The following is a 23,301-nucleotide window of genomic DNA, read 5'->3' as shown; positions in this document are numbered from 1 at the left end:
GCCATAAAAGGCCAATGGTATGTTGTTGTCACCGAGTCAGACAGGCTGTGTATCTGTATCTAATGTAATCTCAGGCAAGTTTGATCAATCTAAAGGTCAGAGGTCAAGCTTTATGAAAATCTTGTCACTGCAATCTTCACTTTCCATTATTTTAGATACATCTACTAAGGGGTTTTCACACCAGTCCAAACCCAACAAACCAAATGAGAAGTTTCCAGATTTTCTTTGAAGTAAAAAAAAAAAAGAAAAAATTACGTAAATTTGCATAAAAGCACATAAACTAGTGCTGATACTGCTAAACTACTGAGCGCAGAATTTATCTTTTGTGCACGCTCTCTCCAAATGGGCCTGCCAAATCTGAACAATGGTTGGACATTATATCATGCACACACTCGTGCGCGGGGTTGCTAATTTTGAACAGATGGTTGAGAGAAAGATGGAGAGAGAGACCAGAGTGATGAAGGTTAATTAGAGAAGGTCTGTCTGCCGGTTGACCGGACGGGAACACACTCTCTGTGTAACTAGGTTAAGAAAGGAGGCAAAAGCTTCACCCCCAGTGTATTCCTTCTAATTGGGGTCATGTAATGTGATGCCTGTGTGCGCAATGTTCAAATGCACCACGACGAAGCCGTTTTGGACGTGATTGTTTTTTTGGGGGGGTGACTGAATGCATCGTGCTGTAGAAAAGAAGAAGGCTGTTCTACTAGAGGCTCGAGTTCAAGCCCCAGTTGCAGCAAGCATCTGCTCTGAAGCGTCCTTGAATAAGGCACAGAATCCATGCTAGAGGTTCGGCTTTAAATTGGGGGCTATGAGCTGTGCACAGGGGAGATCTGTAGGGTGGAAAAAAATAAAACTTCCCCAACAATATAGTATCAGAAAGAACACTGAGATTTTGAGTAAATATAACTTCTTTTTAGAATGTAATTCTGTTAGATCTAGCCTCCTTAATAAAATCAATTTCTGTTTATTTTTTTTCCCTCCCTGCAGGAGGTCCAACGCTCCACAGCCGACCTGAAAATCACAGCAGAACATTCCAATCATCCTGACAACAAGCACAAAAACAGATACATCAACATTGTGGCCTGTGAGTCAGCTGTAAAATCTGATTACGTCTGCCGCTTTGGATTCCAATAGTGTTCATAAAACGGGTTTTCATCTTTTTAATAATTCTCACAAATATGTCAATGCTTCCCCTTAGACGACCACAGCCGGGTGAAATTACGGGCTTTGGCAGGAAAAGATGCCAAACATTCGGATTACATTAATGCCAACTATGTGGATGTGAGTTCAACCAGCCACTTAACATTGTTGAAGGTTTACTTTTCTTTTTTTTGTTTTTGAAATGGAAAGGTTGCGAGTCTGAACCGCTTCAGCTGAACAGCGACTTGAATGAAGCAATAGTGCGATGTGAAAGAGTTATTGGCAGTGCTAAACGGCTTGCTGACAGCTTTGTTTAAAATATCAATCGAGGTGTCCAAGTCATAAACCTGACAGATAGTAATAAAAAATTTTACATTTATATTTGAGAAATGTATTCATGCATGAATACGTATCATTACTGTCAGCTCAAGGAGTGAATTTCATGACCGGCAAATGTTTCGCCAGTAAATCGGTTGCATCAGCTATATCAGGAATATTGATAGAGGAGTGATTGCATCTTACCAGTAAACAACACTCCCTCCACTCTCCTGTTTTCAGGGCTACAACCAGCCCAGAGCTTATATAGCTGCTCAGGGCCCTCTCAAGTCTACATTCGAGGACTTCTGGAGGATGGTGTGGGAGCAGAACACTGGAGTCATAGTCATGATCACGAACCTTGTGGAGAAAGGAAGAGTAGGTTCACTTTGATCTATCGCATAATCGAAGCAAACATTTGACTGTAATTCAGATAGGTTCAAATGTAACTCTGTGCATGCTGTGTGTTTCAGAGGAAATGTGACCAGTACTGGCCAACAGAGAACAGCGAGCAGTATGGAAGCATCGTGGTGACCCTGAAAAGCACCAAAGTGCACGCTTGCTACACATTGCGCCGTTTCCTCATTAGGAACACTAAAGTTAAAAAGGTAACCAGACACTTGCACTATAATAAACTTTGTCTTAGTGGGTTGAACCTGCTGAAATATTGAAACATCGACATCACGGTCCAGTCAAAAGAAAACACTGGTCGACATCTGCCTGCTTCAGAAATGTATTTCGTAAATATGAATCTGCTCTAATGGCAGAGAATTTTTGTGTACTCTGAAAATTATTAATATTGTTCCAATTTGGAATTAGTGGGAAACATCTGATTACACTGAACAGATCAACGGATCAAGCCAAGGTTGTATCCATGTGTAACATGAGATGCGTCATGTTTTTTTTGGAGGGGGGCGCGGGGGTTTGTGGATTATAATTAAAAACCTTCCCAAAAAATGAAATCAGGACAGATTTATAAGGGTAATCAGATTTATCAGGTCACATTTATCCAACATGTTCTCTCTCTCTGACTGTTAAATCTTAACGCAGCTTTCATTATCATTCATTTTGGTATGGTCCCCACCCCCAGACATTCAGTAACCATAGTGACTACCTTGCACCAGTCATTTCCTGGAAACGAATATTTAGTAACAACTATTCTTAATATTAGAACTTGTTTTTGTTGTGGGGATAGAACTTTAAGTGATTGTGGGCAGGTTACAGAGTAAAATGTCATATTCATCAAACCATTAGTGAGCCCTCATGTCCTGTGAACGGAGGCCGTGCCAAATTTGCGTCAGGACAGAATAAAAGCAATCACTGAGAAATATTGATTTGTAGTATCCCTACCCTCTAAGGGATTATGTGGACCCAAACAGCACAGAGCAGTCACAGGATGTCCTTGTGTAAAGGTGAACGGTGCGAGTTTTTCTATTCATTCATCACCCATTTTTCTTTCAGTAGCCAGCCGTACACAGTTCATGGGTAACCACGGGGAGATCCAGAGTTTTTTGTACATGCTTACGCTAGGACACGCATTATAATGTTGTAAAGAACAAATAAAGGCTTTATTTTTATTTATTTTTTTATTTTTTTCTGTTTAGAAATGCTGAGTGGGAGATTTCAAATGCTATGCTGTTTATCTCCCGACTATTTTGTTCCGTGCTCAGAAATGTTGTTTCTGATGTCTTTCAGGGGCAGAAGGGGAACCCGAAAGGGAAACTAAACGAGCGCATTGTGGTCCAGTATCACTACACTCAGTGGCCTGACATGGGAGTACCGGAGTACACCCTTCCTGTCCTCACCTTCATCAACCGCTCGTCTGCAGCTCGTGCTGCAGACATGGGCCCTGTCCTGGTGCACTGCAGGTACATCATTATTACTTAGCTCCTGGGCTAGATGAGTGTTACTTATTAGCATTAGGCTCATATTTGCTGACCTGGCCAAAAGCTTCCTGTACGGGTTTGCTTATATTGCTTGTCGCTCTGCTCTTCAGTGCAGGCGTGGGGCGCACCGGAACATACATTGTCATTGACAGCATGCTGCAACAAATCAAGGACAAAAGCACAGTCAGCGTCCTGGATTTTCTCAAACATATCCGCACACAACGCAACTACCTAGTCCAGACTGAGGTAAGAAGCACTAAATAATCAGTTACTCTGGGAAATGTCTCTAAAGGTCATCTCTGATTAAAGATGGATAGGGAGTTATGAAAGCTGTTCACTTTGATACTCTAAGCTCAGGTAAAGGTCACGCTTCCTGCAGTTTCAATGCAACACGCAGAGCAAAATGTGATGTGGTGAGACCAGAATGAGTCCATACTGGCTGTCCTCTGGCAGCACTTTAGTCATTTTTTTAACTATGGGATGATTGGTCATAGTTACCTGCTGCCCCTATCCATTTATATTCCTGCTATCTTCTCTATGAGATCAGTTCACAGACAACTGTCAGGAAATGTGATGTTGTTGTCTCTTCCACGGTTTCATGTAAGCTTTTTAGTACCAGTTTACCTTGGAAAAAACAGTTAATTTAACCAGATATTACATATTTTATCTTAATACCCTCACTAAATGTTAGAGGCAGGTATTGTAGTTTTGATTTCACTGTCAAAGATTTGGATGTTACATTAGAAGTCCACAATGACAGGCTGACCCACCTCACGGCATACAACCCTGAGAATGTCCAACAAAAAGCAGACTCCTGGTCACGCTCCTGACCTGCAAACTCTTCAAACTGAAAACTGCCTTTTGGTATCGGGCTCATAGCGGCAGACCCAGCTCTGATCAGCACTGATGATCCTCACCGTGAAAGGTTCAGTTTGACAGAGAGGTTTCTGCCTGCTGTCAGTTTGACGTCTGCAGTGAAAGATTTCCAGGAAGCAACTTTTAAAGGGGAATCGGACAAATTCAGATTAAATGTTTTGTTTTCTTTTTTTATTTCTTTTGACTGACTCTACTAGTTACTCTGCAGAATCCAATATTTATGATCTAATCATTTATATTTTAATTAAATATATTGTTTTTATAATGTCTGTAGATGTCTGATTTTTATCTTCAGTAAACAATGCTAAAACTTGGCATGGAAGAGTACTTGGAATTAAAAATGTATAATAATAATAATGTTTTTTTCCTAACAATCATTTTAAATAAGCATTTTAATTAATAAACTCACTTTTTGTCAATAAAAGTAAATCGGCTTGGTGGCTATAACTGGATGAAGTCTAGTTCTTACGTAATTTGGGATACATCAGCTTTTTCTGGTAAGAATGGCTCCTTTGTTCTCCACATGTCCATCTTCCTCTGTTTTTTTTAAAGCTCTTTGGGAATCATCTGGTTGGAGGGAAAACACTATTTTGTGCCTGTTGTCTCTGGCTTTTTTCACATATTCAACAAAACAAATGGGAACAAATTTTGTGCTTTTGCAGCAGGTTACCAGTAGCAAAGTGCCTAAAGATACAATTTAAAATCAGTTCTTTGCTGCGTTGTCTTTTATGTGTTGACACATCACTGATTCATCCTTTGAGTTTGGTGCCTTTTTATGTTTGAATGATTCGTAGGTCAGTGTCAAGTGACTTAACAAACAAAACAAAAAATTCCTGTGAGACTGTTTAGGTATAACGACTGGACTGAAAATGAGCGAAAAGAGAGCGTTGTCAAAATAAAAACTTTGAAACACCTTCAAAAAGCCTGGAGAGATATTGCTGGAGACTACTTTAAAAGAATCTGGCTCCTTGGAAGCAAAATATAAAGATACATTGAAACATTTCTGAATGCTCTATACCTTTTGTCTCCCACCAGGAGCAGTATGTTTTCATCCACGATGCTTTAATGGAGGCTATCCTGAGCAGAGAGACGGAGGTGCCCGCCTGGCAGCTTCACAGCTATGTCAACAGCGTCCTTACACCCAACTCAACAGGCCGCACACGGCTGGAGAAGCAGTTCAGGGTTAGTAAGCGCGCAAGTCTAACTAGTCGCGTTAGACGAGCTGTCTGCATCAGCAGTGGCTCCATCAGCTGCATTTGAGGTGGTCTTTGACTCAGAAGCTTGTTAGCAACACGCAGGCGGCTTTCCACTCGCAGACAGAAATAAATTGAGAGCGTCTCTGATGTTGATGCTAATAAAGTCATGTCTGTCACCCCTGCCGCCTTATGCAAAGCTTGATGAATGTTTCATTAAGCTCCTGCTCTTTCAACATCAGGAGAGACAAACTAATTGCTCCCACATAATGTCACTTCCTCCTGAGATTCACATGCTTGTTATTAATGTGAAAGACTTGCTGTTAATTTTGGGGTTTAAACAGTGTTATATCTTAGTTTTTATGTGTTTGATTTTAATTTACAGCGACTCTCCGGACTAAAATCTAATTTTGCCTTCTCTCTCGCCAGCTGCTGACTCAGTGCAACACACGCTTTGTGGAGTGCTTCAGCGCCCACAAAGACTGCAACAAGGAAAAGAACCGCAATTCCTCAGTGGTTCCCTGTGAGTATTTACAACAGCATACTTGACATGGAGCCGAGGCTTCGGCGAACCAAGGTCATGTCGAACAAGCTCTCGGCAAGAACGTGTTTTAAATAATCTTCCACGAATCGTATCAATCTTGTGTTGGTTAATTTTGTAAATGAAAGGAAATGAGAATTGGACTCAGATTTGCTTATGGCAGATTTTGCAGCCTCTCTTTATTCATATTTCCAACATTAAAATCGGTTGCCGTAGTCCTATAAGTTAATCTTTCCATGCCTTGGTGAAACCCTGATGATGGAAAAGGAGGTCCTTGTTGCTATAGCAACAGTCGGGACTGGTAATAAATGTGTGCATTATCAGTCAGTGCAATATTACAGAGGCCGGGGTTCTGATTCAAAATGTGTTTTTCTATCTCTGCCTCTCAACAGCGGAGCGAGCAAGGGTTGGACTCGCCACTCTGCCTGGCATGAAAGGAACAGATTACATTAATGCATCCTACATAATGGTACAGTGTGATAGCTCCTGAGAGATTTTTTTTTGTTTGTTTACTCTTTGTCATTGTGGGGTTTTTTGTGTTTTGGGGTGGTCTTTTTTTGAAGAATTTTATTGACTGATGTTTCCTGTCTTGCAATTGTTTGACAGGGACAGTGCTGAGTGTCTGAGAAAATAGCTATAAATGAACCAGAGTTAGAGCTATAGACTAGTTTGTAGCTGTGTCCCTGGCTAGTTCTGAAAGAGCGATCTATATTTAAATGACAATGATGGTGATTGTGATGTGGAGGTTACAAGTAGGTCCATAATTTGTTGAGCAGAGACATGAATTTTATAGTTCTACCTCACAAAACCACCACATTGTCTTTACTATGTGATCGGTTCTGCAGCATTTGGCTGAATCTGAGCAGAGTATAGCCCTGAACATGTCACATTTCATCCTGCTGCTTCTGTCAGCAGTCACATCATCAATAAGAACTAGGGACTGAGTTCCATTTCCAGCCATACATGCCCATGCCATTAACATTGCCTCCACCCTGTTTGACAGATGACGTGTCATGCTTGTTTCTCTCCTTCTCCGTATTCCTGTCTCGTCATCATGCTGGTACATTAGTCTCGGTTCATCGGTCTGAAGTCTTTGTTTCAGAGTTCTTTTAAATGTTTCCCGACAAAGTCTGATCTGCTCTTCTCGTTCCTGAGCGTAACCAGTGGTTTGCACCATGTCGTAAACCCTCTGTATTTACATTCATGAAAGCGTCTCCTGATTGTTTATTTCAAATTACAAGGAAAAACTGCAAAACTACATTGAATCTGCTTCAGATGTTATGTCTTCTTCATTTGTCGTGAAATTACAAAGCTTCACCTGGACATGAAATGTGGTCGTCAGTCAATTCTTTACTAAATTTTGGATCTCTTGTATTAAAATGCCTGGAATTCTTAAACATTTAATTCGAAATTTAATTTCAACTGAACTCAAATCTGCATTTCATTCACATTTCAGTTGTTTGATTTAAAATCACCTGTGGTGGTGTACAGAGGCAAAATTACTTTTTCCACAAATTATGGACCTAACTACGTTTAAGGTTTTTTTTTTAGTGTGGGAAATATTTCATATGCATGAGTGCTGTGGCCTTGAGAAAAACTAAAAGCTCACTGTCTGTCATTTCAGGGCTACTACAGGAGCAATGAGTTCATCATTACCCAGCATCCTTTGCCTCATACCACCACAGACTTCTGGAGAATGATTTGGGACCATAACGCTCAAATTATTGTCATGTTGCCCGACAACCACGGCCTGGTAAGTAATGGAGGAAGAATATACAATTTTTCTCTGAAGTTTCTTATTTGTCTGTCCCGCAGTTTCTGATGGATGTGCGCCGTTTGTACGTGAACATTTAGAATGAAAATGAATCATTAGTGAAAAAGTAAATACCAGGTTTCTTTCATGGTTTCCCTGCAGGCTGAGGATGAATTTGTTTACTGGCCGAGTCGCGAAGAGGCCATGAACTGCATCGCCTTCACTGTCACACTCATCAGTAAGGACAGACTGTGCCTCTCCAACGAGGAGCAGATCATCATCCATGACTTCATTCTAGAGGCCACACAGGTAGCTGCTCCTCTGCCTCATTACATCAGTGTTGGGTTATTATTACATGACGCATCACGTCAGGAGTTCATCATCTTTATTACATTTTATTTCAGTGGGGAAATGCTGTAATGTGTAGAATCCTAATTAAACATGTCATGGGTGTGCGCTCTTCTTCTCCAACAGGACGATTACGTTCTGGAGGTGAGGCATTTCCAGTGCCCTAAATGGCCAAACCCTGATGCCCCTCTCAGCAGCACCTTCGAGCTCATTAGTGTCATCAAGGAGGAAGCCATGACTCGAGATGGCCCCACTATTGTGCATGATGAGTATGTTTATATTTACCTTTATGGCTTTTGTGATGAGAAAAGACTAAATAATCTTTGGGTTAAGGTTCAAGTTAAGTTAATCTAAATGTGAAGAGTTCAGAAGGGAAGGTCTCCTCAGATGTTAACTTAATTTTTGGTAGATGTGGTGACATTGTAGGGTCTTCACGAGTGGGATACAGATGGAGTGCTTTCCATGGCTTGGGCTTTGAAAAATCCTTAAGTGTGTGCACTTGGAGGATAAACCAAAACGCCAGAAGTGTTTTTAGTAACCAGGCAACCAAAACGTTTTCCATGTTCCCAGCTGATGTCTTTCCTCCAGACGTCTGTACAAATACTTAGCTGCTGTTGGTAACAGCAGCGCCTATCAGAATAGTTCTCATTGCACAATGTCCTCACAATGAAAAATAAATCTGTTTGCTCCCTGTAGTTGTCAAAGAGCAAAAAAATAGCCCCAGTGTTCCCCCACTCATTTATATACTAGGTGTGAACATGATGGGATGCTTATGACTGACAAGGGAAGCTGTATGCAGCCAGGTTTTTGCTTTCTTTGATTCAGTGCAGTGATGATTTTTTTTTCTTTATAAATTAACTTGTTGTGAGTCTTGCAGAAAGACACCCAGTAGTATTAGAGGTCAGTGGGAAACACATCTTACTGCCCAATTAATTTAATTTGCTTACAACTTTGCCTTTAAATTGGCACTGTACCTTTTATTTTATATTAATTAATTTGACGTTTTTCTCACTTTTACTTATTCAGTTATTTACAGTGGTGGCAAATGTAGTTGTGACCTCCATCAGTGCTTTCTATATGCAACTGCATGCATGACTCTTAACTGGTAATGTTCAAACATTATGCAGTTCAACTGGATTCTAGTGCAGAGACTGCCGAGGCATTGTGATTCAAGTGTACTCGCTGACAGCCCTTTCTCTCAGTGTCCGATAACCTTGAGTGATACTGTGTTGTGACATGTCAGTCTTTAGAGCACACAATGAAGATCACAATGATCTAACCTCAGTTTAAGAGTGATATAAGCACAAGGAACTATTCAATGTGAAAGGGACATGGCAAAGTGAAACCGTTAACTTTGGGGGAGGGAGGAAGAACCTTTCCGATGTCTTTGACTAGTATGCATGTGCAGGGCAAAAATAACAATTTATGACACTTAATAATTTTGCCATGCCTAATTAACCCTTTGGTATGAGTTTGTGGTCACAAGCGCTACATTCAAGTCTTCCTTAATAGAACATGATGTTCATTTTGTCCCAATTAGAGTTGAATAAGTAAGAAAGCAAAGTTTACTTTTAGGCCTGGCAACATTTTACTTGATAAGTTGCTGCAGAACGAACGTGTAGTGTTTGCGGTTTAAAAAAACAAACAAAACCAAAACAGTAGTCCAGAAACCAGCAGTGACTATGCATAACGTCAGCAGCTTATTTGTAGTAGCTGTATTCAAGCTATAAAGCGACATACAAGAAATTAGCCCTACATATGCAGTCATTAAGGCGATAACACAAAAATAGGAAAACAGCCAGCAGAGCTGATTCTGGGTATCTCCTCTCAGGTATGGAGCAGTGTCAGCAGGAATGCTCTGTGCCCTCACCACGCTGTCCCAGCAGCTGGAGAACGAGGGTGTTGTCGACATCTATCAGGTGGCTAAGATGATCAATCTCATGAGGCCAGGAGTCTTCACTGACATAGTAAGTTCACACTGTGGTAAAACATCGAGTGCCTAAAATTTTGTGTTACAATTGTCAAATATTTTTATCATTTTTTTTTTCCTTTAACAAGCATGTCAAACACCTTTGAAGTTGAAGTGGATTGTCTGCTTGCACAGTGCTTTACTGTGTAGTCTACTGTCACCATTTTCCATAAAACCCAACTAAAAACGAGTATCTGCTCCGAATGGGCCTCTGAATTAATGCTAAATGTTGCTCTGTATCTGCCGGAAGTATAAATAGATTTGGATTGGGTTGCTAACACCTTTTGCATATCAACTTCATTAGCTTGCGATTGACATTGTTGCGTTTACAGCTTGTTCTGCTGCCCCCAAGTGGCCAGAAAGTCAATTAATACTGCCTTAAGCTGCATTTACTGCTGCATTGATTATTTTCTTGTCAACAGCAGGCAGAAAAACAGGCTGGCAGATACACAAATTGCCAGGTGTCTTCACATCAAGCACACTTTTCATTCAGCAGAGATGGAGCTCCATTAGTATTCTTGGCTTTGTCCAGTTTTCCTTAAGCTCTGTTTTCTTCACCAATTCCTGACAAAATGTCTTTGGCTTTAGCTGCTAAATGCCTCATGGTGTTCACCATCTAGTATAATTTTTTTTAAAGCTTTCTATGGTATGTGGTGAGAATTCATAAATGGATCATTTGGGCAAAAAGGCTGGCGAACTGGATGTTTCTACTTTTTAGGTGACTCACTGCAAAAGTTACTTTCATTCATCTGTTTGTAACAGAAACGTCCTTTGATGGTGGTACCTAGAGACATGCTTGTGATTATATTAAAAAAATTAAGTGATCTTTAGAGTGAACTTGGTGCCTATTTTTGTGTTTGTGTGCACAGGAGCAGTACCAGTACCTTTACAAAGCCATGCTCAGCCTGGTCAGTAACCGAGAGTGTGGCCTGAGCCCCATGCACATGGACACTAATGGGGCGGTGGTGATCGCAGACGAGTCGGACCCCGCAGAGAGCATGGAGTCGCTCGTCTGAGGACATTCTTACAGGCACTTAATTTGTAAAAATCCGAGAACATTTCTGAGGCCTTTTTGCCAGACTATTGATTAAAATGAATAACCTTATTACTTTTTATACTGATAAAAGTTTTTTGATATTTATGTTTTTGTCCTTTATTTCTTGTCTTAAATGTTATCCTGCTGAGCGTTTGCACCTGTTTTAATTTGACACGAGGAATAAGCAGCTCTGTCCAGTTTGCACTATACTATCAGTGTTACTGCCTAAAATCCAGTGAGCAAAAGTATGACATCATTAAATCCTGGCATCGCGAGGAAACTCGGATCTTGGACCGCGCTGAGACAAACGCGAGGCACGAAGGCCGGGATGCGCTGAAGCGATCCGCTTCCTGATTGTCTCGGAACAAAACTTCACTTCATTTTACAAGCATGAATTATGTCACTTTATCACTTCAGTCAGACTAACTGTTTTGAGGCTCCGCTCCACAGGGGTGAAGCTTTTTATCTCGTGAGAGACTCACACCTGCCTATATATTATTTCCCCAGTATCTCACTGCTGTCTTGTAAAATGTACCTATGGCTTATTTTGTTAAAGTGTGTTACAACATCTAATGTGAACATTTATTGCTTTTTACAGGGATTTATATTGTTATATTGTTAAATTGTTTTGTAATATATATAAATATATCTATAAATATTATATCCCTAATAGCCAGCCAATGATTGTTTTTTTTGTTTTGTTTTTTCCTTATTTGTCCACCTGCCTTGGTGTAAACTTACTTTTTTTTTCTTTTTTTTAAATAAATGGAGATCTGTAGCTTGTCATGTATTGCCTACAAATCTCCAGCTGTGTTTTTCTTTTCTTTCTTTTTTTTTTTTTCTTTTTTTCCAGCATTTCTTTGAGCTTTTCTAACCCAAGCGGTCCAAGCTCAGCTGTTAAACATCTGTACCAACAAAATGTAATTGCTCTACATCATTTTTTTTTTCTCCATGTGTTTTTGCAATGCAGTGGATGTAACGAGAATTTATTTTTGACGCTGATCAACACCAAAATTGAATAAATGAATAAATAAAATTCACGTCAAAGTGAAAACAACTGGCAGCGGATTAGTCTTCAACATTTAAAAATCCAAATCCCACATTTTTCTGCACAAACGTTCAAGGACTTCAAGGCCACATTCACAGAGGGATCTTTGGCAGCATGTAGAAGTTGGTTGGGTTGAGTCATTTGAGGATATGTGCACATCAGTTTTGTGGATAAAGATACTGCAGTTTTGTTGTCCTTTATAATCCTGCCAAGCTGATGTGAGGAAACTGCCAGTTTTTCAAGACTTAATCTGGACTCTCTCTCTCTCTCTCTCTCTCTCTCTCTACATATACATATATATATATATATATATATATATATAGATATATATAGATATAGATATATATATATAGATATATATAGATATAGATATATATAGATATATAAATAAATAAATCAAAATAAAATATGGTGCATGCCTGAGCTTGAGATGTGGAGGTGAGCCTTACAAGCATAAGGTTTGTGGAAGCCCTTCACAGAAAGTAGGCAGAGAGACTTTGAGACAGGAGCTAAAAGAGGATAAACTGAGGCTGTTTTAAACTGTGAATCATTCAAGGCTGCTCCATTAGAGTGCCACAATAAAAAAGATGAAGCAGGAAATGAGTAGAAATTGCTCTCAATTAAGGAAATTCATGCTTTATAGTTCATTGTTTTACCCAATTTTACCACAGAGGAGAATCCCCGCCAGGCGTCCTGGTGAAGATGTTATTCAGTGCCTTGTTCAGATGTTTTTGGGTTTTGTTTTGTTTTTTGGGGTTTTTTTTGGATAGTTATCTTCGATAGTTATCTTTGTTCGTAATGAAGTTATTGCAGGAAAATGGAACTAGGACTTGGACTTCATGGGACTGAAATTGCTCAATGTACTGTCATCACAAAGTGGATTAACTTACGGAAGGATGGACTATTTAGATTTTATTAAAAGGGGTGAATGTGTTTGCAAATTAATCGATCTGAATCTACATTCATATAAAGACATATTGATATGGGTCATTTTTCTCCCGCTGTTGATCAGTGTCAAAAAAAATTATGTTACTTCCATTTAAAATTGTAAACAAACACTGAAAAAAGTCAAATTAGGTGAAATCTTTCTGTGTGTGGGGGGGGGGGGGAGGTGATGCTTTATTTGTAACCAAAGATGTGGTCCCGCTTTGGAACATGTTATTGGTTTTATCCTGAGATCTATTAAACCAGATAGAATTTGAAATCCATATTGTTAAATCTCGCAGATTTCCCCTGTGGAAAGTGTGAACTTATCCTTTGAGCATGTTTCACTTCTAGCCTCAAACTCGCCTTCCACAAGCTCAAGATCAAAGACTTGTGTGACGAGGTTTCAAATTCCGACTGTAAATTGTATTTTATTGGACTTTACTGCGTTAGTTTGGAACTGTAATTATAACCCATTTTCAACCCTTAACATTCCTCTCTTGGTTGTGTTTTCTGAGATCGATTTTGTTTGTTTTTTTTAATTCAATTTGATTTTTTTAACATGTATATTTTTTAAATTCATCTGATAACATCTATTTCCTTTCCACCCGGGAGTTTGCTAAATCCATTGAAACCCCTCTGACATTTGGAGAAACATCAAAACTCCACAGCGAAACTTTTTTTCATTTTTAAATTTTCACCTCGTGTTGGTGTGTGTGTGAGTGTGAATGCCAGCATCTTTCTCTGCTCACATTTGAAACACAAGTGCTGTAGCTTCACGCATTTACTTAAAAAGGAAAAAAAAAAATCTGTAACCTTTGTGATCATAGAAGTTTATATTTTCATACAAATATTTGGTTTGTACAGAGGACCTGTAACAGATTGTACTTTTGTGAAAACACCTCAGCAAAACTCCAACAAACGAAGCTGCCCTCCTGAGATCCGCCATGACGATTTAGATCAGATATCAGATATGTTGGTCTCGGATCACTTCAGCTACGCTGGTCATTAACTCTAATCTGTAACTTACGAAAATTCAAAAAAAAAAAAAAAAAGGTTTTGTCAGTCACATTACGTGTTTATATGACAGTATCATAGTTATTCCTATGATGCTATTATATACCATATTATAATATACTGTCATTTAGGTAAATTGTATTGCTCTGCATTGAATAAAGTCTGGCTTTGGGTGCACTGCATCCTTGTATTACATGAAGTATGGAAAATAAAATAAGGAACCTGCTCTCCATGTCGCCCCCTGCTGTCACACTCTCGCCGAACAACAGTGGTGGAAGAAGTACGCACAATCCTGTGTGTTAATATATGCAAGTGATTTGCTCATTTAAATCTTTATACACTGCCGTGTCAACCTATCACATCCTCTAATTCATATTTATACTCATGATGAAATGACTGTAAAATCCTAATACATCGAGTAACCCGAGCTATGAAATAAATGTGGTGGACTGAAATATTTCCCTGTGAAATGTAGTGGAGTAGACATATGAAGTGGCATAAAATTGAAAATCCGAATGAGCTGAAATGGCACCATAGGTTCATTTTCCCCTAATGCCGCACTTTATTTTGGCAGAAATTGGCACTGTTAAAAGTATTGTAAATTAGGGGTGGGTTTGAGTCCGCCTCGGGCTCTTTTCTCTACTCTTTCTCTCTTTCGTTTTGCTCTCCATCTGAACTGTCACTATATAAAAGGTTAAAATGGATAAATACGTGCTAGGAAAAAAATAGGCATAATTAACTTTTAGCAGTCCACACGCTCAATTTAGTCCTGTATGAATGTACAAACTGCAATACAGAGGGGAAAAACATATATTACAGAATCTAAAGATCACGGATATCCTCATACTCAAAACTACTAAATGTTGTTACTTTGCACCAGGAACTCTTTGTGTTCAGTGTTGACGGTTGTGTCCCAGGTACAGCTTAGGAAACATGACAGGTGATGCACATGTACAGTAATTTTTATTTAGAGGCCACAGCTCTTGCATATTACAACTGTTGGCTTTCATAAGGCAAAAGCAAGAATGAATCCACCAGCTAATTCACACAGAAAACAGAAAGCATTTGGGGAGGGTGGGAACCCACGGGCATGCAGCAATGGCTCAGAATGCAATGTACAGCATTTTATATTTATATATATTTATATAATATATACAAAACAACAGTGAGACCCAAACAAATGCCAGACATCTCATTCTACACAATTACAGAACAAAGACGGACCAACTTTTTTTTTTTTTAATAAAAAAAATTCTTTTTGCTCTTTTTCCTTGTAAAAGTGCAACTCAATTAAAATAGAACCTGTTTCAAGGCCTTTTAATGTTGAAATAAAAATAGAATCTCCCGAGTTATCAAAATGGAGCTATGAGAATATTGCATCTCTAGAATACCCACTCGAAGTTCAAGATTCCTGTTGAACCATGTCTAATTCGTAATTGAGATGAGATCACATAGCATTGACACATGATAAAAAATGCAGGTCTAGACTTACTGTCGATGTTAAGAACAGTGAGTAGACGACGGTTTATCTGTAACAGCCGTAAACAAATACAGAGGTTTTATTTTCAGTTCGAAGCAGTTGGCATTCACTTAAAAACAGACGAGACAAAGAAAAGGGTCCACACACTCATCATCACGACAATGTACCATTAATGAATGTAGAATACGACAAAGAAGCGCCATATAGGATTGCATTGGACAGGGACACACCTATTAATCTCACTCAACATTGTCAAACAAATGGTTCTCCATATTGCTTAGTAACACATAGAAATGAATTTAGAAATGAATGAATCCAAGATAGGTGCTATCTTTATCATGACACAGCTAAACTGCCAATCATGGTTATTTTTTTTAAAACATTTTTATTTTGATTTTCTTCAGTATAAGTACTATTTTTATAGTTAATAGTTCCTTCATAGGCATTTCGAGCTGACAAAGAGGTCCTAGAGTGGCTATCTGAGTTGGTACATGCATCGGTAACCAGGCTAAAGTCAAAAGTGTGAAAGGGAGGGGGTCGGGGTGAGGGAGGGTCCTAGAGGGAGGCCGGGGCTGAAGTCTCGGTGTCTAGTCGTCCTCTTCGTCCTCCTCGTCGCTGTCCTTCATGGAGATGCCTTGCATGCCTCCTTCCCTCACCGAAGCAGCGGCCTCCTCCATGGTCAGCCTGTTGCGCACCGTGTCGTACATCTTACTGTTCAGGGTGGAGTCGAGGACACCCTGCAGGCGGAAGTCCCGGTACTTTTTCTGCATGAAGACAAATATATATGTCACGTGACACGCTTCCTGCTGTGTCTACTACAAAAGAAAGTTGACATGAGATACATGGAAGTCAGAGAAATAGTGAAACCATGGGCCAGCTTTTGGATCTTAAAGGACCACGTAAGCTGCAGGAGTCCAAAACCCATCCATGTGAACCCACGGTGCTCTAAGATAGACCAAGTTAGGATTTGTAGACAAAAAAAAGTTTCCAGTTTATCAACACCTTACCTTTGTAATCCTGATGAGGATTTTTAACTGGTAGACGTGGAGCTGCTGATCCATGCGTTCAGTGAGCCAGGTCCCCAGCAGGTTCATGGTGGCAGTGTACCATTGCTGAAACACAAACACAACACTCTCCAGCAAAACACACACCCACACACATACTAAAGACACCATGACAGAAAGCTAACCTTTAAGACGCAGGTATAAAACCAGAACTAAACATGTACATTTCATAATAACATCAGCATTCAGTCACTCGGATTGAAGCTCAGTACAAAGTCTGTATCGCACTTCACAAGAAACCCATTCTTGCATGAGTCAGAACGAGCAAATAATGCAAGTTAAGAGGTTTTCGAAAAAGGGGAAATCATGTTCAAAATAAATAAAATCTCACGAGCCACAGAAGTATTACAAGCTACAGAACATGGACGTGCTTCAACTGTTTCTTTTGATCGTAGATTAAAAGATATAATACTCCAACTTCTACATGTCAGATCGCCTCATCTCTTCATCGCGTGCTTTTAACTCGGAGTTCCGGACAGCATTAAATATAAATCACTGAGCCGATATCAAAGTTAAACTTTGGAAGTTAACGCTGGTGCACTGAAGTGGTGACAACTTCAAACTGTATGGTAAAACATTAGACTTGCTACATTTCTCAAACATTTCTCTCACTTTTTGGGGGTCTCTAATTTGGATGAAAAGATCAAAACTGGTGCAACGTCTCTAGGTAGGATAGCACAATGAATGGGAACGGTGAAACAGCTAGTCTGGCTTTAACAATAGGTAAGTACAATCAAAAAGCTCAAACATAATTAACATGCTTTTTAGGTCTGAGTAAGAGAAACTGCACAATGTTAGTGCAAAACTTATCTTAGCATAAAACATGAAGCAATAAACTGTCTCCTTGCTTTGACTTCATCCATAAGAAATATTCAATTATTGTCATACTAAGAGTTAAAAGTAAAAGCAGACCTTACTGAGCTGTGTGCCAAAAACTCAGGATCCACACTGCTCTAAACACTCGGTGTCATGATGTTAAAAGTGAGGAGATATAGTCAATTTGGTCGTCTCAGACACAGATGTGGCTGTGAGCACAGAGTCTCTACCCACCTTATGTCTGTGAGGGGCAACCAATCAGAAGAAAACTGGCTTCAAGGGAGGGTAAAGGGAGCCAAGACAGCTTGTTTTTAGACAGTGGGTGAATTGAGCGGCTCCACCAAGGGCCATTAAACAACAGAAGATGATTATTCTGAGCAGTAAACCATGAAAAGCTACAGTAACAATATCCAAGAATTAAAATATCATTTTGAAATGAGCAAAATAGGTTCCCTGTCATAGAAATATGTACTCGGGTCATTTTACTAAACAACGGACTTATAAGCTTATCCCAGTGGTCAATAAGACACACAAAAAACAGAAGAGCTTCTTTGGTGTCAAATCCCCCAACGACACTTCGCACTAAACCAACAGATGGAATCAAATTAAATTCTATGTAATGTTTACTAAAGTAAATGGAAACTGCTTGAATTTCATTTAGTGATCCCAACACACTCAAGGACACAAACAGACACACGTTTACCTTTTACACAAGGAAACTGCATTTATAGCGCTACGAAGAGATGGAAGGAGCAAGTTTATGGAATTTCCCTGAGTGCACTGATATTACAGCGACTTGAAGGAATTAATTAAAAAGAGGGAAGTCATAACGCATTGAAAAATGTATCTGTCTTGAACTGCAATTACCTTTTCAACTTCTAAAAAATGTTCAAGTCGATATTTTGTAGCAGCTGCATGGCCCATCAATTACTGAAGGCAATTACTAAGCCTTTATTTATAATTTATTCAAGTGGAAACGCGGTGCTGCGTTTGAAATGCCCTACACTGTGGATAGAAAACTACTATGGGGAATTGAAATTATAGTTTTGACACGGGTACATTAGCAAAAGAAAAATAGAATGAGAGTGAGTAAATGGTTTGCAGGCAGGGAGCAGCGGTGCTGTTTTCTTGTACCTTTTTCGCTCTCGTTTCCTTGGGGTGGCAATTTTCCAGACTGCACCAAAGTTACAAGAGAACAGCACCCATGTTTGATAGAAACGGGCGTCATACCTCCAAAAAAGGTCAACTTTAAACTTGTGAGTAGGCAGGAACGCAGAGAAGCTTTACAAGGCCCGAATTAGAGGTGGAAGGAGTTAGCTTAGTTGGTGTGTTTTTCGTTTTTAGGTTGAGGTTTATTGAGATCAGGATTAGGTGAATGGTTGAAAGGTTTGAACTTGCAGATGCCTGTCCACTTCACAGTCGAGTTGAGCGTGCAGTGCATGCAGACTTCGCGGGTGGGTGGGTGGGTGAGTGGCTGAGTACGTGCTAAGGACGACTGCTCTATGTGCAAATGAGGCAGAACTCTGAGGAGGGTCATGCTAGAAGATGTACACAGGAAGATTATTTGACTCTAAAATCATGCCAACCAACATAATGTGATAAAACAAGGCAACGCAACGCTAGAGATAAGTGCCACTTTTTGACTAGAGGAGGCAGCAGGAATGAAGTTAATCAGAAAACAGGAGATTAAAAGGATTGAAATAAATCAGCGTAAGAAAGAGAGATAAAGTAGAGCCTATGCAGCGTCTAGGAACGACTTCCACATGCATGCAAATGAATGAATGGAAATGCATTCAAATCAAAAGGAAAAAAACATTGACGGCTTCGAACTTGCTAAAACTGAAACACTCACAGCTCAAAACAAAACAAAAAAAAGTCAATTTCAACACAACGGTGCTGACTAGGATCTCAGTTGGGCACTCTGGGGCCACACGGGGGACACAAGGGGGTAAAAAGCTCCACAGTAGAAAAAATTAAGGACACACGGAGACAGGGGAGCCAGTGTGGACCTCAAAGACAAAAGCAAAACCCACTTCACAACAGCATCACTCCTGGCTCCAAATAAAAAAGAAGATTAAAAAAAAAAGTCATATTCATCTGGCACAAAAATAGAAAACCATTGTCTGTCAGACATAAAAACGTGACGTCACTGCCTCACAGAAAGAACTGAGAATCTGTCAGACACACAAAGCAATCACACGCCTGTGGAGACACAGGTCTTTACAAACAGGTTCTAAATGACATGAAGCAGACACATCACAGCATTATGTGTTGTTTGAATCACACATGGAGGACACATTTATGTCAATGTATCCCATTAGGATTATGTTTGGTAAGACAGTGCTCTCTTCCCCCTGTAACACACTGGTTCCCAACAATTCACATCCAAGTCATGCCTTTTTATGAACCCTCATTAGACCTTATACTTTTTTAACCTGCATCATGTTTTCTTCTTAGGTTGCTTTCATTAATGTTTCAAATCCCTGGAGGCAATGGAAACAGCCGTGTGGAAGTTCAGCTGCAGTTTAGCAGCGTGGGAGTTACATAAAACTGACTAAAAATGGCTCGGACCTCAGAATACTAACAATAGAAAGCTAAAGTAGATCTATTAATGCCCCCAGAGCATAAAAGTGCAAACCTGGTCCGAGCAGGTGGAAGTCATTCATCATCTGTTCTCATCAATTGTGTAAAAACAACAATAGAAAAGGGAGAAGGCGTTTGTGCTGTTTTTAGGACTATATTTATATTTGAAAAAGCTTAGTCTTTTGTGCTTTGTCCGGTTTGTTGTTTGTCATGTCTCGTTGCCCTTCGTTTCTCTTTCCCCTCACCCCAATTGTTCGCAGCAGATGGCTGCCCCTCCCTGAGCCTGGCCCTGCTGGAGGTTTGCTTGTGTTAAAAGAGAATTTTTTTTTTATTGTTGTGTTTTTTGCCACTACTATCGCCAAGTGCTTCCTCGCAGAGGATCAGTGGGTTTCTTTGTACATCGATGTAGGGTCTTTACTTTTATATAAAGAGCCTTGTGCTGACTACTGCTGTGATTTGGTGATACATAAATAAGCATGAATTGAATTCATTTTTATTAAAAGATAAAGCGATCTGTAATTGCCTATTAAAGTATTAATGAGTCAAACATGCATTGTTTCCCAATACCTTCGACTCCCGAACTCTGTTTTTTATTCAGTTTTAGCTTTTTTTTTCAAAGCATGTTTTCATTTTGTGTTCATTTTATTCCCCTTTTTACTTTCTCCTGGGGGATGCTTTGAATTGCAATGTTTATTTAAAAGGTGTTACAAAGATAAATTTGCACTTTAGGACTGAAAAGTCTGTTGCAGGTTATCATTTTTACTACCAGTGCATCTATTTTCATCTTTCTCTTGCATTTTATCTAAATGATGAAATTTGGTTTATGCTTACACTGCTGTTCACTCACCTCAGTCTAAGTTGCGCAACAGACTGCTCGGGGTGTAATTAAAAAAAGGGGGGTGTGATGTCTCCTTTCTGTTCATATTTATCATCATCGTCATGACTGATCGCATTTTCCTTGGGTGGTTGGGAACCACTGTTCTAACAGATCAAGGGTATTTGCCATGTCAGCCTCTCAGATTGACCCAGGCCCGTCCAGCAGTGCATCATTCACCCAGCGTTTTCATTTCACACACAGAAACGGCACAGGTGCTTCACTGTGGACTGACGACAAAAGGACTGAGTGGGTTTTTATTTTCATTCAGGAGGCTGACATGTTTTGTGTGGAAAGCATCTGAAAGCAGAGGACAGTGGTGACTTAAAAAATACAAGAACTTGGTGTCCTGGCGTATGATCAGTATGGACAGTTCTGTTCTTTCCACAGAGAGCACTGCTTTAGATAATCCTTTCTGAAGATGCTTTTATGGACTCTTTGGTAAGTAAAAGTTTGATTTTTTAATACACAAAGGCCCAAAAGCACTGTGGCAATGCACACCAGAATGCAGAGGGCAGCTGAGATTCGGAAAGAAAAGAGACAGAGAGACAGAAAAGTCGAGAAGGGATCAGAAAAGCCTCTTCTTCCAGGCAGAAATACATTTCCTGGTCTCAAAATGGGACTTATCCCTCTCTGCCCTGTTGTTTTGCCACATTTTGGAAGGCCCCTCCCTTTTTGTGAGGAGGAGACGGCATCTTACTTACATCAAATAACCTTTCTATATACACCTCCTCATTGACCTTATCACGAAGCATATCCTGAGAGTGGCGCACAAAGGTCACGTAGCCGTCAGCTACATCCATTCCAGGTTTCTATAAGAACAGACAAAGAATAGGGTCACGACTCAGGAGAAGAGCAAACAAGCGGCTGTACCAATAATTACTGTCTTCAAAAAGGTAGAACAAAATCACTCAGATGATATTTTGTTCAGCTCTAAATGCTCACAAACAAAACAGGAAAGTCGGAGGCTGTTAAACTTACAGGTACATCCACATATTTTGAAGCAGCTTTCACCTGAAAGTCGAAACAAAACCGTCAAACAGTGGCTGAAAGGTGAAATGTTAATTATCGTCAGATTCATTAGGGCTTGGAATATTTTACTATTAAAGATACAAAACTAGAGTTCTTTTACCCTTTTTTAACCCCCCATGAGACAAAAAAAAGCAGGCTTTCAGGAAATACATTCAGTTTTTCAGAATATAAAGTGAATTTTTTTAAAGAATACTTTCAAGAAAAATAAACTGAGGGACTGAAGAAAGAAAAATCTTACCGTGAATGAAAGGAATGAAGAAAAGAGAGTGCCTTCATCATATCTGGAAATTTTGGCCAGCACTCCCTCCAATATGGCAACAAACTGAAAAACGAGAGGAATCATGAACAATCTAATAATCATATTTTAAAAAAGTCAAGTTAAATTTTTTTCTACTATTGTTATCAAAGTAAGCTGATATGAAGCTGCACCTTTGCAACCAGAAGCTGAATCATGTCCCTCACACTCTCCTCAATCAGCTCGTCTATCTGGGAGTGGAACTGTTTCTGTGGAAAGCAGAAGAATTTCCAACAAAAGTATTCACGTCAGCAAATTAAAAGCACAAAGCCTCATTGTCCAACATGCAATCATTGCCCCAGATGAAGTTTTTACCTCTTGGCCCATCTCCATAGCACACAATTTTGCTGATTGGTCCTTGGCGTCCACCATCACGTTGAACATGGTGCATAATGTTGGAGAGATGCGGAAATCTGTGGACTTGCTGCTCTTTGCCAGCTTGGACTCAAATGCCATCCTGGTGCTGCAGTGCAAATTAAAAATGATACACTCTAAAATGAAAATGTGCTGCAGATGTTCATTATGCAGAAAACAAACTCTTTGCATTTTGGAGCTTTTGTGTCTCTCGCAGTTTGTCATCATCTCCCGCACAGTCACACAAATACACACCGTTTGACACAGTTCTCGATCATGTTGCTCGACATGAGCTTGATGCGGCTCTCGAGGTGTTTGGCAAACTCCTCCTCAGGCCAGTGCAGGTCCCTGATGAAAGTCTGGAGGGCGTCCAGCTTCCAGAAGAGGTCCTCCGATGTCCCGGAGCCATTACTGCCATTGACCCAAACACACATACACAGGTCAGAAGACAAATGTCAACCTGTTACCTGGGGGGGGGGGATTAAAGGTTTGGAGGGGGGGGGGGTTGTAGTGGCAGGAGCAGAGGTGGATGCTGTGCCGCTACACTTTTTTTTTTTAACACAATTTTGCTCTGGCCATATACTGACTGGTCCACCTACGTGTCTCCTTTCCTGTTTGTTCAGGAGTTTCTGGACAGTCAGTTTATGGGCGAAAAAGGAGCGGGAAGGGTTTACTGTAACAGATCAATAACCATGCTACAGAGTATGATTATTGACTGGTATGTGAAGTGGCCACATGCAGGTAAAGTCACTGCAGA

General features: G+C 39.9%; 2 protein-coding genes across 14 annotated transcripts in view; one reads left to right on the top strand and one right to left on the bottom strand.

Moving 5' to 3' along the window:
• Positions 1 to 11,162, top strand: part of LOC113022260 (receptor-type tyrosine-protein phosphatase gamma-like) — a 110,108-nt gene extending 98,946 nt beyond the window's left edge. Inside the window, exons 16-29 of the mRNA XM_026167464.1 lie at positions 988 to 1,084; positions 1,199 to 1,281; positions 1,699 to 1,833; positions 1,929 to 2,063; positions 3,151 to 3,323; positions 3,452 to 3,587; positions 5,253 to 5,399; positions 5,840 to 5,933; positions 6,344 to 6,420; positions 7,576 to 7,704; positions 7,867 to 8,013; positions 8,179 to 8,321; positions 9,884 to 10,019; positions 10,891 to 11,162. Of these exons, the coding sequence (XP_026023249.1) occupies positions 988 to 1,084; positions 1,199 to 1,281; positions 1,699 to 1,833; positions 1,929 to 2,063; positions 3,151 to 3,323; positions 3,452 to 3,587; positions 5,253 to 5,399; positions 5,840 to 5,933; positions 6,344 to 6,420; positions 7,576 to 7,704; positions 7,867 to 8,013; positions 8,179 to 8,321; positions 9,884 to 10,019; positions 10,891 to 11,037 (1,779 nt within the window). The 3' untranslated portion in view covers positions 11,038 to 11,162. The remainder of the gene's footprint in view (positions 1 to 987; positions 1,085 to 1,198; positions 1,282 to 1,698; positions 1,834 to 1,928; positions 2,064 to 3,150; positions 3,324 to 3,451; positions 3,588 to 5,252; positions 5,400 to 5,839; positions 5,934 to 6,343; positions 6,421 to 7,575; positions 7,705 to 7,866; positions 8,014 to 8,178; positions 8,322 to 9,883; positions 10,020 to 10,890) is intronic.
• A 3,828-nt stretch (positions 11,163 to 14,990) lies between these two features.
• The window catches only part of cadpsb (Ca2+-dependent activator protein for secretion b), a 67,608-nt gene continuing 59,297 nt past the window's right edge, over positions 14,991 to 23,301 (bottom strand). For all 13 annotated transcript variants that reach the window (XM_026167451.1, XM_026167452.1, XM_026167455.1 and 10 more), the window contains 8 exons: positions 22,800 to 22,955; positions 22,506 to 22,653; positions 22,325 to 22,399; positions 22,134 to 22,217; positions 21,845 to 21,877; positions 21,568 to 21,675; positions 16,534 to 16,638; positions 14,991 to 16,290 (listed from right to left, as the gene is read on the bottom strand). In XM_026167451.1, the coding sequence (XP_026023236.1) occupies positions 16,114 to 16,290; positions 16,534 to 16,638; positions 21,568 to 21,675; positions 21,845 to 21,877; positions 22,134 to 22,217; positions 22,325 to 22,399; positions 22,506 to 22,653; positions 22,800 to 22,955 (886 nt within the window). In that variant the 3' untranslated portion in view covers positions 14,991 to 16,113. The remainder of the gene's footprint in view (positions 16,291 to 16,533; positions 16,639 to 21,567; positions 21,676 to 21,844; positions 21,878 to 22,133; positions 22,218 to 22,324; positions 22,400 to 22,505; positions 22,654 to 22,799; positions 22,956 to 23,301) is intronic.

The sequence above is a fragment of the Astatotilapia calliptera genome, chromosome 5 (assembly GCF_900246225.1).
Source record: "Astatotilapia calliptera chromosome 5, fAstCal1.2, whole genome shotgun sequence".
Classification (NCBI taxonomy): domain Eukaryota; kingdom Metazoa; phylum Chordata; class Actinopteri; order Cichliformes; family Cichlidae; genus Astatotilapia; species Astatotilapia calliptera.
The sequence above is the reverse complement of the archived record's forward strand: the minus strand, read 5'-3'. Positions and strand labels throughout refer to the sequence as shown.